The sequence below is a fragment of the Equus przewalskii genome, chromosome 7 (genome assembly GCF_037783145.1).
Source record: "Equus przewalskii isolate Varuska chromosome 7, EquPr2, whole genome shotgun sequence".
Taxonomy (NCBI): Eukaryota; Metazoa; Chordata; class Mammalia; order Perissodactyla; family Equidae; genus Equus; species Equus przewalskii.
The window spans coordinates 90353988-90368221 of NC_091837.1; the positions used below are offsets into that span (position 1 = coordinate 90353988).

Here is a 14234-nt window from a genome sequence, read left to right on the forward strand (position 1 = left end):
AGGTTGAAAAGACCTTTCCCGCACTAGAGAGAGCTGCAAGCCGTGCGCTGGAGCGGGACGAAGGAAAATAAAGAGAAAGGGACGGGGCTGTGGGTAATTGAGGGGCTTCCCTCGCGCGGCTCCCTGGGCGCGGCCCCCCAACCGTCACCTGAACCCGGTGCGCCCGGGGGCCGAACCCACGCCGAGCGGTAGGCGCGGCGCCTGGAGGCCGCTCCACTGCAGCTGCAGGAGCCGGCCGCGTCCGGTCGCCATGGAGACCTGGCTGAGACGCCCAGCGGCGCGAGGGCGGGAGGGAGCAGCGCGCCGCCCCGAGACACGCCCGCCAGACGCCGGCGCACTCCGAGACGCGCGTGCGCAGAAGCAGAGCGGGGGGCGGGGCCGAGGACGACAAGGCTTTCCAACGCTCTAGAAGTTCTAGAAACTTCTGGGGCCCGGGTTCCTCCCACACTCGATGTCCTGACGCCGAGGACGCCGCGTGGCGAGTGGGTGACTTAGACTTTAACACAGTGTGGGCATTGCGGCCGCGACCTCCCTCTCCAGTTGCTGGCTCTCTGGTAGTTCGCACTTTCGCACTGGTTGCTGTCTGGTTTCCTGGGGAAGAAACTGAAACGCACAGGCTACATCATTTGCCCATGAGGAATGGCAGAGCCACATTCAGATGGAGAATTTCCCAGTTTACACAGTCCTCTGTAGAGGGTCGCAAGAACACGCAGTTTATAATTACTAATTTGATTTTTGCAAGTTCTGTTTGAACTACTCAGCGCCTATAGCACAAATTCCCCCCACCAACACGGATACATCTTCCTACTGCGAGAAGTACGTGCAACGCAGGCGCAGGCGAGGCTGGGAGGTGGCGAAAGGCCCGGCGGGAACTCTGGCCGCCTTGCACTTTGGGAGATGTAGTCCTTTTGCCTTCCCGCTGTGGCAACTCAGTAACACTTGAGATCCTCAAACTACTATTCCCAGGACTTCTAGGGGTTTCCCAGGTTGCTTTGCAAAGACATAGTGGGGCGATCGTGAATGTCGGCACAGAAGGTAATCAAAGCACTTTAATTCAAGTAAAAAGATGCCGAAAGAGTAGGGGAGGTGGACGTCAACGTCCTTCGGGAGACTTTTCGACTGCAGAAGCTAACGTTTTTGCCGAACACGCCGCGCAGAATTTCCGGTGTGAATGTGTAGACTTGAGTAGGCGTCCGCCTGGGGTGTAGCGGGAAGTGAAGCTTTTCGAGGTTGGCATCTTGCATAAACGGAGCGGCTTTCTGTGAACATGATTTGTACTTTTCTACGAGCTCTACAGTGTACGGAGAAGCTGCACAGGTCTTCGGGGAAGCGGCTGTTTTTGCCACACTTGGTGCTTAACAAAGCTTGCTTGAAAACTGAGCCCGGTTTGAGATGGGGGCTGCAAGAGCGGAAGAAAACGGTGCGGCCTCCGTGTATTGTTGGAGTCTCCCAGAAAACCATCTGGACGCAGGGACAGAGCCCCCAGAGAGCCAGGGAGGACAGCAGCAAACAAGTGTCTGTGCACAGCAGTCGGAGAGGGGAACCCGTCATCTCAACGTCACAGAAAGGTAAAAAGGAATTCTCCAGTAACGATCAGTCTGTCAACAAACGTGGCAAGAGCTGCCAGTGCCCCTTTACACAAGTTCAGTGCTAACGGTGGAAAAACAGTGCGTACAAATTAAAAGGTAGAACCGTTAGACACAGTTTAGAATCAGAGAATATAGGCCTAAAATTTTCTTCGCAGGTTTGCATTCAAATTTGAAAGTTGATTTTGATATAATTTTGTTGAATTATGTCTAGAAAATTTTTCTCAACTTTTATTAGTTCTGGTCTGGAGACAGCTATATAAAACTTAAGCATTGTTAATACTTTGTAATGGAAAAGTCGATTCCCAGATGTTTCATCTCATTTGAATCTCGCATTCGTTTTTTCAGACAGATCAGCACTGCCCCCTTTGTGTATGATGCACACTCCCCCGGTTTCACACAACCGAAAATTGAATGCACATTTTCCTATTTCAGTTTTCTGATATCCAGCTCAATGCTCTTTAGGTCAACCATTCACAAGTATTTCCTGAGCTTCCATTTTCTCTAAACTTAGCGCTTGAATGGGTGTTATTGGTTGTCCCACGGAAATCCTGTACACAAATAGGTTACCACCAAATTAGGAGGAAAATAGGTACAGAGTGTGAAACAGTGAAAAAAACGTTAATTGTGCTACAAAGAAAAAGTACTAGGGAGCATATGATAAAGAGTAATTGGATAGAATAAATAGAAAAGAAAGATTATTGAGTCATAATCCATAGAGATTAACTCATGTAGTTTCGCTCAATAAACACTTCTCTTGAGTGACTACTGTTGTGCCCAGATACTGAGTTAGACTCTATATATTACAGAATGAAGGATGTTCAAAACATCGCTTACCTTCAAATGAAATGTGCAGTAATAGAATGTATAAAAGAGGAAAGGTAAAGTGTAATTCTGTCAGGTAAAGTCAGAGAAGTCCTCACAGATGAGATAAGAAATCATTTCATTTAACTTCTTATTGTTTATTCCTTCACTTTACAAGTAATTTGTAGAAAAAATAAAAAGGAAGCAAAGAAAGTATTCCAGACACCCATGGCTATACCACACAGGATGACTATTGTTAATATTTTGGTTTATGTCATTTCAGTGCACATACTTTTTAACAATTCCAACAAAAAAAATTTAACTGTATCCTACCAGTTGTTTTGCAGTCTGCTGAATTTATCAAAAATATAATCATTCACTCATTCATAATAGCCTGAACAGGGTTGTGAGGGATGATTAAAAGTTCAGTACAAGTGAGCAGCCTGTATGCAGAGGTCAGAGGCACAGAAGTGTCAAACAGCGTGTGCTAGGTCATCTGGCTCCAGCAACAGCACTGCTTACACTGCAGGGGGGGCCCTGCTGCAGAGCCCTGTCCTGATCTGGACCCCACTCAGAGGTGGCAGCTTTCCTGGCGCCTTAGTGAAGGGGTGGGAGCACTGTGCCCAGATGTGGAGCGTGCTGCCTCCAGAGTCCACAGAGGCCCGTCACGCTGTGGTAGGACAGACGGGATCCAGTAGCTGGTCTTTTACTTGGCAAGGAGTGTCCCAGCATGCCCCACACAGTGTCCTCCTAAGAGTTTTGCTGATGTGTTGGCAAGCCCTGGATCTTTGCTGGGCTCATCCCCCACACTTGGAGCACATGTGTCTTACCAGGGGTCCCAACATACAGCATGCATGCCACTTGTTACTTTTGCCTCTGCCTAACATGATGGCATAAACAGAGTGGACAAATGTGATGTGTTGCAGAATATCCAGAACAGCAATGTCCAAACAAAACTTTCTGCAGTGATGGAAATGTTATCTATGTGTGCTTTCCCAGTAAGGTAGCCGCTAACCACATGTGGCTTTTGAGCACTTGAAATGTTGCTCGTGAGACTGAGGAACTGAGTTTTTATTTAAAGTTAACTTGAAGTCAATTTTAAAATTAAAGTCAAACAGCCACTTGTGGTGTATAGCTGCTGTACTGGACAGCCCAGATTCAGAAGGTCTGGGTCCCTTAAAACTATTATGACAGGTGGGACACTTAACAAATCCTGGGCAAGACTGTACATGTACACCGTTATTATCAGTTTCCTGTTAGTACAAACTGCTACTGCTGCTCCCTCTCAATAGAGAAGGAAAAGAATACATTCTCCAGATCAGTGGCCAATGCCATGAGTCTGTGTTAATGTGCTCCATAAAGTTATCATATCTGGCATTGCATCCGTATTGGGGCTACTGCTTGGTTGAATTTGCAGTGGACTGCTGTCATCCTCTAGTTTCTGCCTGGTTTTTGTAAGGGGCAGACTGGTGAATTACATGGGACTGTGATGGGCACCACTGCCCCTCTATCTTTAGGTCTTTAAGAATAGCTCTGTCTGCACCATTCGCCCTTAGATGTGAGACTGTTTTTGATTTACTGTCTGGGTCAGTTGGGGGCAGTTTCAGAGACTTCCATTGGACTTTCCCCATGCTAGTAGCTTTTAACCCACCCTCAAAGGAACTGAAGTAGGGGTTGTTGTTGCCAGTTACTGAGTATGTCGATTCCCGTTATACATTGGAAATCAGAGAAATATTACCTGGTGGGTCCCTGGACCCAGCTGTGAAGCTTTTACAAGCCAGGCTGTTTCTTACATGACCACCGTATATACCTAACAGAGGGGCCGTAATGGCTCTTTGGGTTCTGGGGTGTCAGTGTCAACTCAGACCGTCCAACAGACCTTGAAATGTTTGGGTATTCCCCTTTTTCTAGTGCATGGTTACCAAGCCAGTGGCTGTAGGTCTCTTTGGTGAAGAACCAGGGGCATCCTGTGTACTTGCTCAGGTGTCTCCTCATAGAGGCTGGTCTTTCCTTTAGTATATGGGTTCCAGGTCTGAAAACTGTTTCAGGTCCAAAAGCTGAGTCAGTGATCATGACTTTGCCTTGAGTGTCTGCCTTCAGCCTCTTGATCACCCATAATTAATTTCTCATGATAATATAGATTGAGCAATATCCTTGTCAGCTGCCCATCAGTCTCACCCTTGAGAACACTGTGTTCTAGTATCATGTCTGTTGCTTTCTGCAGGTCAGACACCCCTGGCTGCCTCTTCACCCTTGCTATTCATTATGATAGTTGCACCCACCTACCTTCTGATGGTTCAGTGCCACAACCGTCCCCATGGCTGTCAGGATACCCTCTTCTGTAACGATGTAAACAGTGTCCTCCAGGCCCTCTACACAGCTGGTGGGTTTGGGATTTTGTTTCTTATATCCACTCTAGCATGCCGTCTCTCTGAGCCTTTCGATCCTTTCCTCCACAGTTTGCCATGGCAGTTCTGTCATTTTTAGCTCACTTAATGTGGACCGTCCTCTCTCCATGTTTCCAAGAGCAAACCTAGCTGTGCCTCACCTCCCAAGGTGCTTGCTGGATTGTTCAATTCTTGACCACAGGAGAGTGCTCCCATATTGATACACTCTCACTTGTCCTGTTCTGTGTTCTGTGCCCCTTGATGCCATCCTTAGGATACAGTCACATGTGTGCTCTCACAGCTCCTGCTGGGGGGACCTACAGCTCCTTCAGGGCTTCATCCTTTTCCTCTTTCCTCCCAGTTATGTCATAACCTGGCAAGAGCACATCTTGCTAGATTGAAGCCCCCAATTAGTCTTCAAGGAGGAGAAAGAGCTAGCCTTGAACTGGGAGGCATGAGCTGCTGCTTCAGACCTGGAGGGTTCAGGAGAATCTGTGGATTTGAGATTTTTTAGTGTATCAGCCTATATGTCTCCATACCAAGCTTCAGATTCCCTTTCCTCCCAAAATTAGGACCCTGGCCTTGACATGGGAGACCTGACAGGTTGAAATTCCAACCTCTCTGCTGCTCTTATGCCCTGGGCCTGACCTTCAGCTTTTTCTTTCCTCTAGGTACAACAGAGGCTCATCTCTGTTTTGTTATCAAGGAGGCCTCTACTTTCGCACTTCACCTTCACTGGGGATTAGTTACTCTCATCTTACTATCTTTATCTTTCTCTATTGCATTGGCAGCCCCACACCACAGCCATTCAAACCAAGTCCTTAAAGTGGCTTATTCCTCCTGAATTCCCAATATATGATACCAACTAGTGCATTCCCTTTCACCAGTATTCCAACCCAGCTCTCCATGAGTAGAGCTGCAACAACTGCATATCACTGTGTGCCAGGCCTCTCAGTGCTGTACCCACCAGCCAGCAGCCAGTGATCCAGCTCCAAAATCCCAGTTTGGAACAGCTCCCTAGGACCACTCCTGGTAGCACCTGTCCCAGTTGGGTCCCCATGGAAGCAGACTCAGTGGGATTTGCATACAGGAGGTTTTTGGGAGTGCTCAGAACACATCTATGAGGGGTGAGGGAAGCAGGATTATGCAGAGGGAGAAGTTGAAGTGCAGTGCATTTGCAGTAGGGGCCTCAGCCAGTTCTCCAGGGAGCTCTGAGGCTGGGCTGGCCTGTCACCTTCCAGCATAGGGTGTGGGGGCTGAAAACACCAACCAGGCATGAGGCGCGGGAAGGGCCAAATCTTTGGTGAAAAGGCTGTCTTCAGATGAAGGGCTGTCTAGACGGGAACTCAGCTGAGAACCATCAGCCCCTAAGCTCTCCATAGCTGGGGGAATGGGAGCCTCAGTCCTGAGGGGAGGAGCTGGGGCCTCTCACCACAGCAGCCACTCCTGCAGAGACAAATGGCAGAGTTTTTTGCATGAAGGTATAGGTCTGAAAGGGTCAAGAAGAGGAAGGTAGGCAATGAACAGCTTCCAATCAAGACAACTATAAAATAACACAGAGACTTTACACATGTGCGGACTGTGGACAATACCCAGCACAGGGCTTTGCACATAGTGGATACACAGTAAGTGTTTATAATTGAATAATAGAGAACGCCTTCCAGATACCCTCAGCAAGGCGGGATGTTTGCATTGAGAGGGGCAATCAAGAATCCAGGGTGTTGGGACCAAAGACCTGATGTGGGTAATGGAATAATATGGCTACTTACTAGTATGGTCATTATTGTAGTCTCAGCTTGGGGCTTGGCACACAGCTGGCAGTTAATATTCAGGACGTGTATTTCGTAAACTTAATAGAGAATGAAATGAGACGTTCTCGTTGTCGGCCTCTCGACTCCTGAGCCCGCTAAGGAGATGAGATTGTGGCAGGGATTGCATAGTCAAGCCCATGAATTGCATGTTTGGGCAGATGCAATCTTTTTGTTATTTCAGTCACATCTTTTTAGTTAGGAACCTGTACTGAAATCTTGAAGGATTATTATGCTAAAAAGTACTTTTAAATAAGTGTTATTTTATAAAAGTAACAGAAGCTTATTGTACAAAAGGGAAAACTATAAAAATAACCTGTAAACATTTTGTTGTATTTCTGGAAAGAAAATTTGTAAGAGATTTGTATTCCAGAAATCTGTGTTCCTAATGTAGTGAATAAATTAATCTATAAATATAGCACCAGGAGGTGATTCACTTTTCAGCATCAGTGAAAAAGTATAGTTGCAATTGTAATGTTAAAGCTCTTTGCATATGTATGTACATATGTATATCTATACATATAAATATATATTCTGTCCCATGATAATATGTTGATTGAATTTATTTAGCTTTCAGAACTTCTATTTAATCCATATGCACATTTTATTAGTATCGGGGAAAAAAAAGTACAGATTCTGGGCAAGTTCTTCATTTTCTAAATCCATTCAGTTCACAAATCTGTCTGGCCAAGCAAATTCCTGTTCTGAATTTAGTTCTCTGTTCATTGTGGGCACAGCCAGTGGGGTGGCCAGAGGAGAAAGTTCCTGAATGTTAAGAGTCAAGGCCTGTTTTGAGCCCTTTGACTCAGTTGACAAAGCCAGCACTTTCCTTAATCTGACAGCAAACTGTATCGCCTGTTGCCTAATCTGTGACAGTTGTTTTCACACTGAGGGGCTGGATCACTTGTTAAAAGGATTTCCTCAGCTTACAAAGTAAGGAAGTATTAAAATTATGCTAAACAAAATAAAAATACTGACTTCTAGGCCTTCCTCCCAGAATTCTACTGAGGTTCTTTAAAAAGTTTCTTGAGGAGGTTCTGATTTGCAGGGAGATTTGAGGACAGCTGCTGTGGAACACGTGGAGACCCACTTAGGTCCTGAGGCCACGTCACCTCCTGGAAATACTGTGGCTACCCGTGTTCCTACTCATGTGTGACTCGGTGTTTTCTCTTTACAGTGAAAGAAGCCGGACGAGATTTTACCTATTTGATAGTGGTGCTTATTGGAGTCAGCATTACAGGTTGAAAACACAGCAAGTATAATACCCCTGAATATCTTTTTTATTTATCATTTGTCTTGCTTCACTTTGCTTGATCTTCTTTTTCTGTGATTTCCAGGTGGCTTGTTCTACACGATTTTCAAAGAACTTTTTTCTTCATCCAGTCCTAATAAGATATATGGGAAAGCCTTAGAAAAATGCAGATCACACCCCGAGGTTAGTCCTCAAGACTGAGTGACACGGACTCTGATAATCGGGAGAAAATGTTGGGGAGCGAGGGGAGTGGGCAGAATTCGTGTACCAGTTCTGAGACTAGTGAAGTTTGTGTATGGTAAAACCATAAGGCTTGGATTGTGATTATGTTATTAGCTCTTTGTTCTGTACTAGAAATGCTTTGATTAAGAGCAACCAGGTGCTGGCCGCGTGGCCAAGTGGTTAAGTTTGCGTGCTCCGCTTCGGCGGCTCCAGGGTTCCACCAGTTCAGATACCAGGCGCGGACATGGCACCACTTTTTAGGCCATGCTGAGGCGGTGTCCCACATGCCACAACTAGAAGGACCCACAACTGAAATATACAACTACGTACTGGGGAGATTTGGGGAGAAAAAAGCAGGAAAAAAAAAGGAGCAGCCAAAGTTCCCTGGAGGGGTGTTTTCATCCTAGTTGTACGAGAGAGTTATTTTACTAGTTGTCATTAATAATAAATGCTTAGACTATACCAGAGTATTAAACTCACGCACTGTCTAGTCCTTTTAAAATACCTGATTCATGACCTCATGATCATAATAGTAACTGTTGATGCTTATTGAGAGCACAGTGTGTGCCAAGCAGTGTGCTCAGTGTTCCAGTGCATCGTCTTTGTTAAACGCACAGAAACCATTTGCGTTAGGTACTGCTGTTACCCTGTTTGCAGAAGAGGAAACTGACACTTAAAGAGATTAAATGACTCCACTAAAATCAGAGCCGATTAGTGGAAGAGCCCGAACCTGAATCCAAGTTCGTCCGATTCCACATCTTATGCTTTCAAGCACAGCCTGCCTAAACCGTTCCCTGGGAGGAGGGAGACGCCGAAGAGCCACCTCAGTTCTTTGAAGGATCCTGTCCAGAAGGAAGGCTTTCTGTGAGGCTTTCCAGTCGCAGATGGAAAGGCAGCAGAGCCTGTGGAATGCCCGATTCCTCATCCCTAGGCAGAGAGCTCCAGCACTGAGAAATAGTACTCACTGGAATCCTCACTCTTGTACCCTCAAAGAAGACAGCAGATAACATCTTAAGTATGAGGGCTGTTTCTCACACAGGCAAGGAGTAGTGCCAAAGAAACAGAACATGCACTCCCTGGGAGGGGAAAGATGGAAATGCACGCTCTCAGCCCAAGTGCCCTGCACTAGTTTTCCCTGGGGCACGCCTCCAAGTGCTCCATCCATTTCTCCTCATGTCAGGGAGGAATCCTCAGAAGCTAATGCTCTCTGGCATGTTTCTTTTGAAATCTGCTGATTTCTCTTAAGGGGACTGGACAGTCTGAGAACCATGAAGAAGGAGGCAGGGAGGGAGATGCATCTCTGAGTAAGATGAAAATAGTAGGAAATGAGGAAGATTCCCATTATAGTTATCGGGAGTCCATGTGATACCTGACGGAAACTCTTTAGAAACTACAAAAGCAAATATGAGTAGTAGCATAATTAAATGATTGGACACAACTCTAAAAAGAGATGAAGAGTGGCTGTATTATTCACAAACTCAGCCTTTCAGAGATCTGCAGCATTTCGAACAAAACTATACAGAATAAACACAACGAGTGGGCATTATTAAAGTTATAACTTAATTTGCTACCTAAAAGAGCTTTGCAAATACTAACTTCAACAATTCAGTTTGTCAACACTGAAGAGCCTGTTCTTTGCCAGGAGCTGTGCCCGGTTGAAAAAGAGAAAATTCCCACATTCTGATGCGATGTATTGAATCTATTAAAGTAAACTACCTGAACTGGTGTTCAGTTTGTTTCAGCTACTCAGTTCTTAAATATTTCTCTCTTATCTTAACATTATTCCTTTTATGCCTGAAAAATGTTTATGCCTGTTTATACCTGAAAAATGTGATACTGAAGATTCCCAACAGACAAAATAAGAAAACTTTTATAGAGTTGAGGCAATATTTGTTTTAGTTTGATGTCACATTTCTATTTTTTTTGAAAGATTGCGAAGTATTTGCATTTTAAATTCAATAAAAACTACATTTGCACTTCATTGTGAGTTTTCCAATTACAAATAATTGATTCCCATCTCTAGGTCTGGTAATAAGAGATCGTTATGACTTGTTTTTATTTCACTGTGTTTGGTGACTTAAAAAACTATTTTGCTCTCATAGTTTTTAGTATTAGACCCCATTAGGTAAATTTCACTAAAAATATTTGAACTTTTAAATATCTGAACTCTTTATTTTGTTGTTTGTTTTTATAAGGGGAGTGGGACTAGCTTCCTACACTGTTGTGAAACTACAAGTAACACCATGAAGTTACTTATTTCAATCTCTGTGCCTTAAATATTTATTTATGGGATGATTTTTACATGATAATTTTTTTCAGTTCTCTCATCATTGGAGTTGTTGTTTTGAAAGGGTCCTAGGCTTACTGATTTTTTTTTCCTAAAATAAATCACTTGGTTTGTCAGAAAATATTTCCTTAGAAAGCTTGAAAAAAAATAGCTCTTACCAAATGAAGCATTGTCTTTATGCTCCAGGTGCTCAGTGTCTTTGGGGAGCCTGTGAAAGGCTACGGGGAGGCGACGCGGCGCGGACGAAGGCAGCACGTCAGGTACCGCACTTTGCTTGAGTCTGGAAAGCTCGGGGATGGTTTTTAAATGAAATGAGTTTAGGCTTATCTTCCTTCATTTTCTTGGCAGTTTTATTGAATACGTAAAAGATGGGCTGAAACACATGCGTGTGAAATTCTACATCCAGGGCTCTGAGCCTGGGAAGCAAGGAACCGTGCATCTCGAAGTGAAAGAGGTGTGAGGCTCAATCGTAGTGGGTTAGATGATTCTGAATGCAGTGTTTGCTACTGAAAGCACTGGAAAGAAAAATAACACCTTGAAATACATTTTTTTTCCAGAACCCAGAAAGTGGCGAATATGAATTTCAATACATATTTGTAGAACTTGAACCCTACCCTAGAAGAACTATTATCATTGAAGATAATCGGTCCTGAGACAATTAAAAGAAGCAAGCAAGCATGCTAATTGCTGCTGGATGTTGGGTGGTGCAGACTCACAGCTCTCATCTTCACAGCTCCTCCACAGTCTATTTTGAATAGGACGGGAAAGAGTGTGTAGTTCATGAAAGTGAATGTAACTGGGTAGTTGTTGCATTTAGACAAACTGAACTAGAGATCTTCTTGTAGAGTGAAAAATCATGACATAGAGCATATTTTGTGTTATCTCATTGAATCATCAATCGTGGACAGTATTTGTGCTCTACTTAAAATCATCTTTTATGATAAGAAATTTTGATTATTAAAAATTTTTCACCATGTAAATAAGAAAACAGAGTTCAGTATTTTATGCTTTTTTATGTTGTATAAATGTATAAAATCTGTAAAATAAAAGTAACAAAAAGATGCTTCCTTCCATATACCAGGTGAACACTTGGAAATATTTGAGAACTGTAGGGGAACCACATGGTAAATAAGCTCTTCACCACTATCATAGGAAGGTTATACACATTGTATGGTTTTTAGTAATCCGGGGTGGCTCGTTTTTCCCCCTTTGTGAGTTGGGGGACATTATACCCAGTGGGGAAAGTACGCACTCTAAAGTCAGGTGGACCTGGCTTCTCACCAGGTGTGTGGGCCTGTGCAGGTACCTTAGCCTTGTCAGACCTCACTGTCATGGCTTGTTAGGGCGACTGAAGGAGATGATAGGTGCCAGTGCCTGGACCATAGCGGGCACCCAGGAAGTGTCCCCTCCCCTTTAGGACTTGCACTGATGCTTTATACTGCCAAAAGAAGCGTGGAAATGAGTGAGAGTCATTTAAGCATATATGCAATGCCTTTTTGGGATAGCACACCGTATTTTACCTGAAGTATTTACAGAGGACCTGGAACAAAGTGACATTATACAGAATCGTGATTACTCTTGTAAGTTAAAGTGCTGCCTGCGCTGGGAGAGCTCTGCACTATTGAGGTATCGCTATAAAATGTCCCTTCTCCCTCAGAACTGGCTACAGAGGAATTTCTAATTGTGGAGTATTTGGGATGGAAGGACCCCCAGGCAATCTGTCTCCCCTTTTTAGTCCATCTCCCTGCTTGGTTTAGTTCTACCTTTAGTTTGTTTAGTTGCTCTTTTTGAATGTTTTTAATTTTAATTATGAAAAATTTCAAACATTTAGGAAATACAGAAAATACCACAGCAAATGCCCCTGTCTCCCTGATGTACCACATTTTCAAGTGGCTAGGTGAATTTTTAACTTGGGCTCTGTCTCCTAACCATTCTTTCCTCTCCTTTCCAGTAGGATGCCCAATTTCAGTATTGTTATTTTTGACTGAATTGTCAGCATTTAACAGGGTGAGAAGTTCTGTTCACTATCCTACACTCAGAAAAGCAGCCCTGCTCTTTCATAAGACCTGCTCAAATCAAGGCTTGACTGGGACCTGGCCTCTGAGCCCATTGGGGCTTTAGCCTGCCCTCCTGACCCTGTTTTTATGGTTTAGGACCAAATTCTATATTCATCTTTATGTGCCTCCCATTTTATGATAAACCCGTGCCTCTTAGATATGAACTTATCATTAAGTTGCTTCTATAATCAGAAATTAATTTTTCAAAAGGAAAAATCTCTGTGCTCAGATTCTTCTGTATAACCATGGGAAAATGTTGTATGCAATTTTTTAGATACCTTTGTTTTCTTTCCCTCTGACAATTTGATACCACATGTTAAAATTTTTCCGTTTTAAAACAATTCCTTTAATCAACTTTGGTATCTCTGATTCTGATTTTGGTATCTCTGTCTATGGGCTTACTCCGGTCTTTTCTCTGAAATCTTTTCTAAAATCTGGAGCCCACATCTGACCATGCCCAGTATCTCCTTCTATCATTTATACAAATTAAAAAATGATATGGTCATTTTCTTCCAAGGCTTTTATTACTTCATCCGCAATCAGTGAACCTTTTTGTCAGAATTAAGTGTAGAGCAGCATTTCCTCTCCTGTGCTCTCTCTTCAGTGAAGAACTTGTTGGCAGGACAAGTCAGGAATTTGTCAGAGGTTGTACGTTTAACACAATGAGATACCAGCCCATCTACCTACCTCGCAGACTCCACAAACATTTCCTTCCATTTAGTGAGCTACAGTGATATTAATTGTTACCCTTATTATTATTCAAATATGATTCCCCAACTCCTATTTCATGGATTTCCACTTAGGGTCATACTTACTTTATATACTACTATTTAATATAACTGATAGAGTACTAATGTGTTCCATCTGTTAGATTTCATTCATTCAACAAATGTTCATTGAGGACAGGCTGTATGTCAGACCGTATGCTAGGTTTAGAGAACCCTAAAAGGAAAAATTATAACCCCTGTCTTTGAGGAATTTCAAATAGGTGAAGAAAACAACACGTGGTTGCTCTAGTGGTCTGACCCAGCGAGAGTGTGAGGATCAGGCAGCAAGTCAGCCCAGGGCGGTCAGAGGCTTCAGAGAGGAGGAACCATTAGAGGTGAGGTTGATGGGGAGGTAGGAGATTGCCAAGTCACCATGTGAGGAGGGGATATTTTCAGCTGAAGAAAGCATGTGCCAAGGTCTAGATATAGCTACACGCACTAGCAATTATTGGCACAGAATACACTGAAAGGGAGAGGGGACGCCCAGTAGTGGGAAGTGCTGAAGTTCCAGTGGTGAGCAGTTGCCGACAGCGCCCTCGCTCTCTTGGGACTTAAAGTCCAGAAGGGGAGACAGACCCTAAACAAATAGCTATCCATGTGATAAAATGGTCTGTGTGATTAAAAACCGGTACATGTGTAAAGGAAAGTTAGGACAGAGGGACCTCATCCAGTGGGTTGGTCAAGAAAGGATTTCTTTCAGACGAAATGCCATTTGAACTGGAATGTGAAAGGACAGGTTATGACTGAAAGAGCCGTATATACAACAGCTCCAAACCAGAAAGGTGCCAAGACTGAAAATAGGCCGGTGTGACTGAAGTACTGGAGTGGGGTAGGTCGTGGGGTGCAGGGGGCCTAGCACGTCTGGTAACAACAGGTAAACGTTTTCATTCTGTAGGCAATGGAGAACATCAAGGAAATTGGAGCAGGAACGGAAGCTATCTAATTCTAGAAAGAGAATTCGTAGCTGTGTGAGGGATGAGACTCCAGGGAAAGAGACTGGGATGAAGGTTATTAGGATAGCTCAGACAAGAGGTGAAGCTAGAAAAGAGTTGTTACATTTGAGA

General features: G+C 43.9%; 2 protein-coding genes across 9 annotated transcripts in view; one reads left to right on the forward strand and one right to left on the reverse strand.

Moving 5' to 3' along the window:
• The window catches only part of FBXO15 (F-box protein 15), a 75036-nt gene extending 74246 nt beyond the window's left edge, over positions 1 to 790 (reverse strand). For 7 of the 8 annotated variants that reach the window (XM_008525369.2, XM_008525366.2, XM_070627897.1 and 4 more), the window contains exon 1: positions 149 to 277. In XM_008525369.2, coding sequence (XP_008523591.1) covers positions 149 to 252 — 104 coding nt within the window. In that variant the 5' untranslated portion in view covers positions 253 to 277. Of the gene's footprint in view, positions 1 to 148 lie in introns of all 8 variants that reach the window. The other variant, XM_008525367.2, reaches the window with a different exon arrangement.
• TIMM21 (translocase of inner mitochondrial membrane 21) lies at positions 364 to 11405 on the forward strand. Its single transcript, XM_008525365.2, has 6 exons — positions 364 to 1568; positions 7763 to 7825; positions 7923 to 8020; positions 10533 to 10606; positions 10695 to 10800; positions 10904 to 11405. The coding sequence occupies exons 1-6, from the start codon at positions 1268 to 1270 to the stop codon at positions 10997 to 10999; spliced, it is 738 nt and encodes a 245-aa protein (XP_008523587.2). The 5' UTR covers positions 364 to 1267; the 3' UTR covers positions 11000 to 11405.
• The last annotated feature ends 2829 nt before the right edge of the window (positions 11406 to 14234 follow it).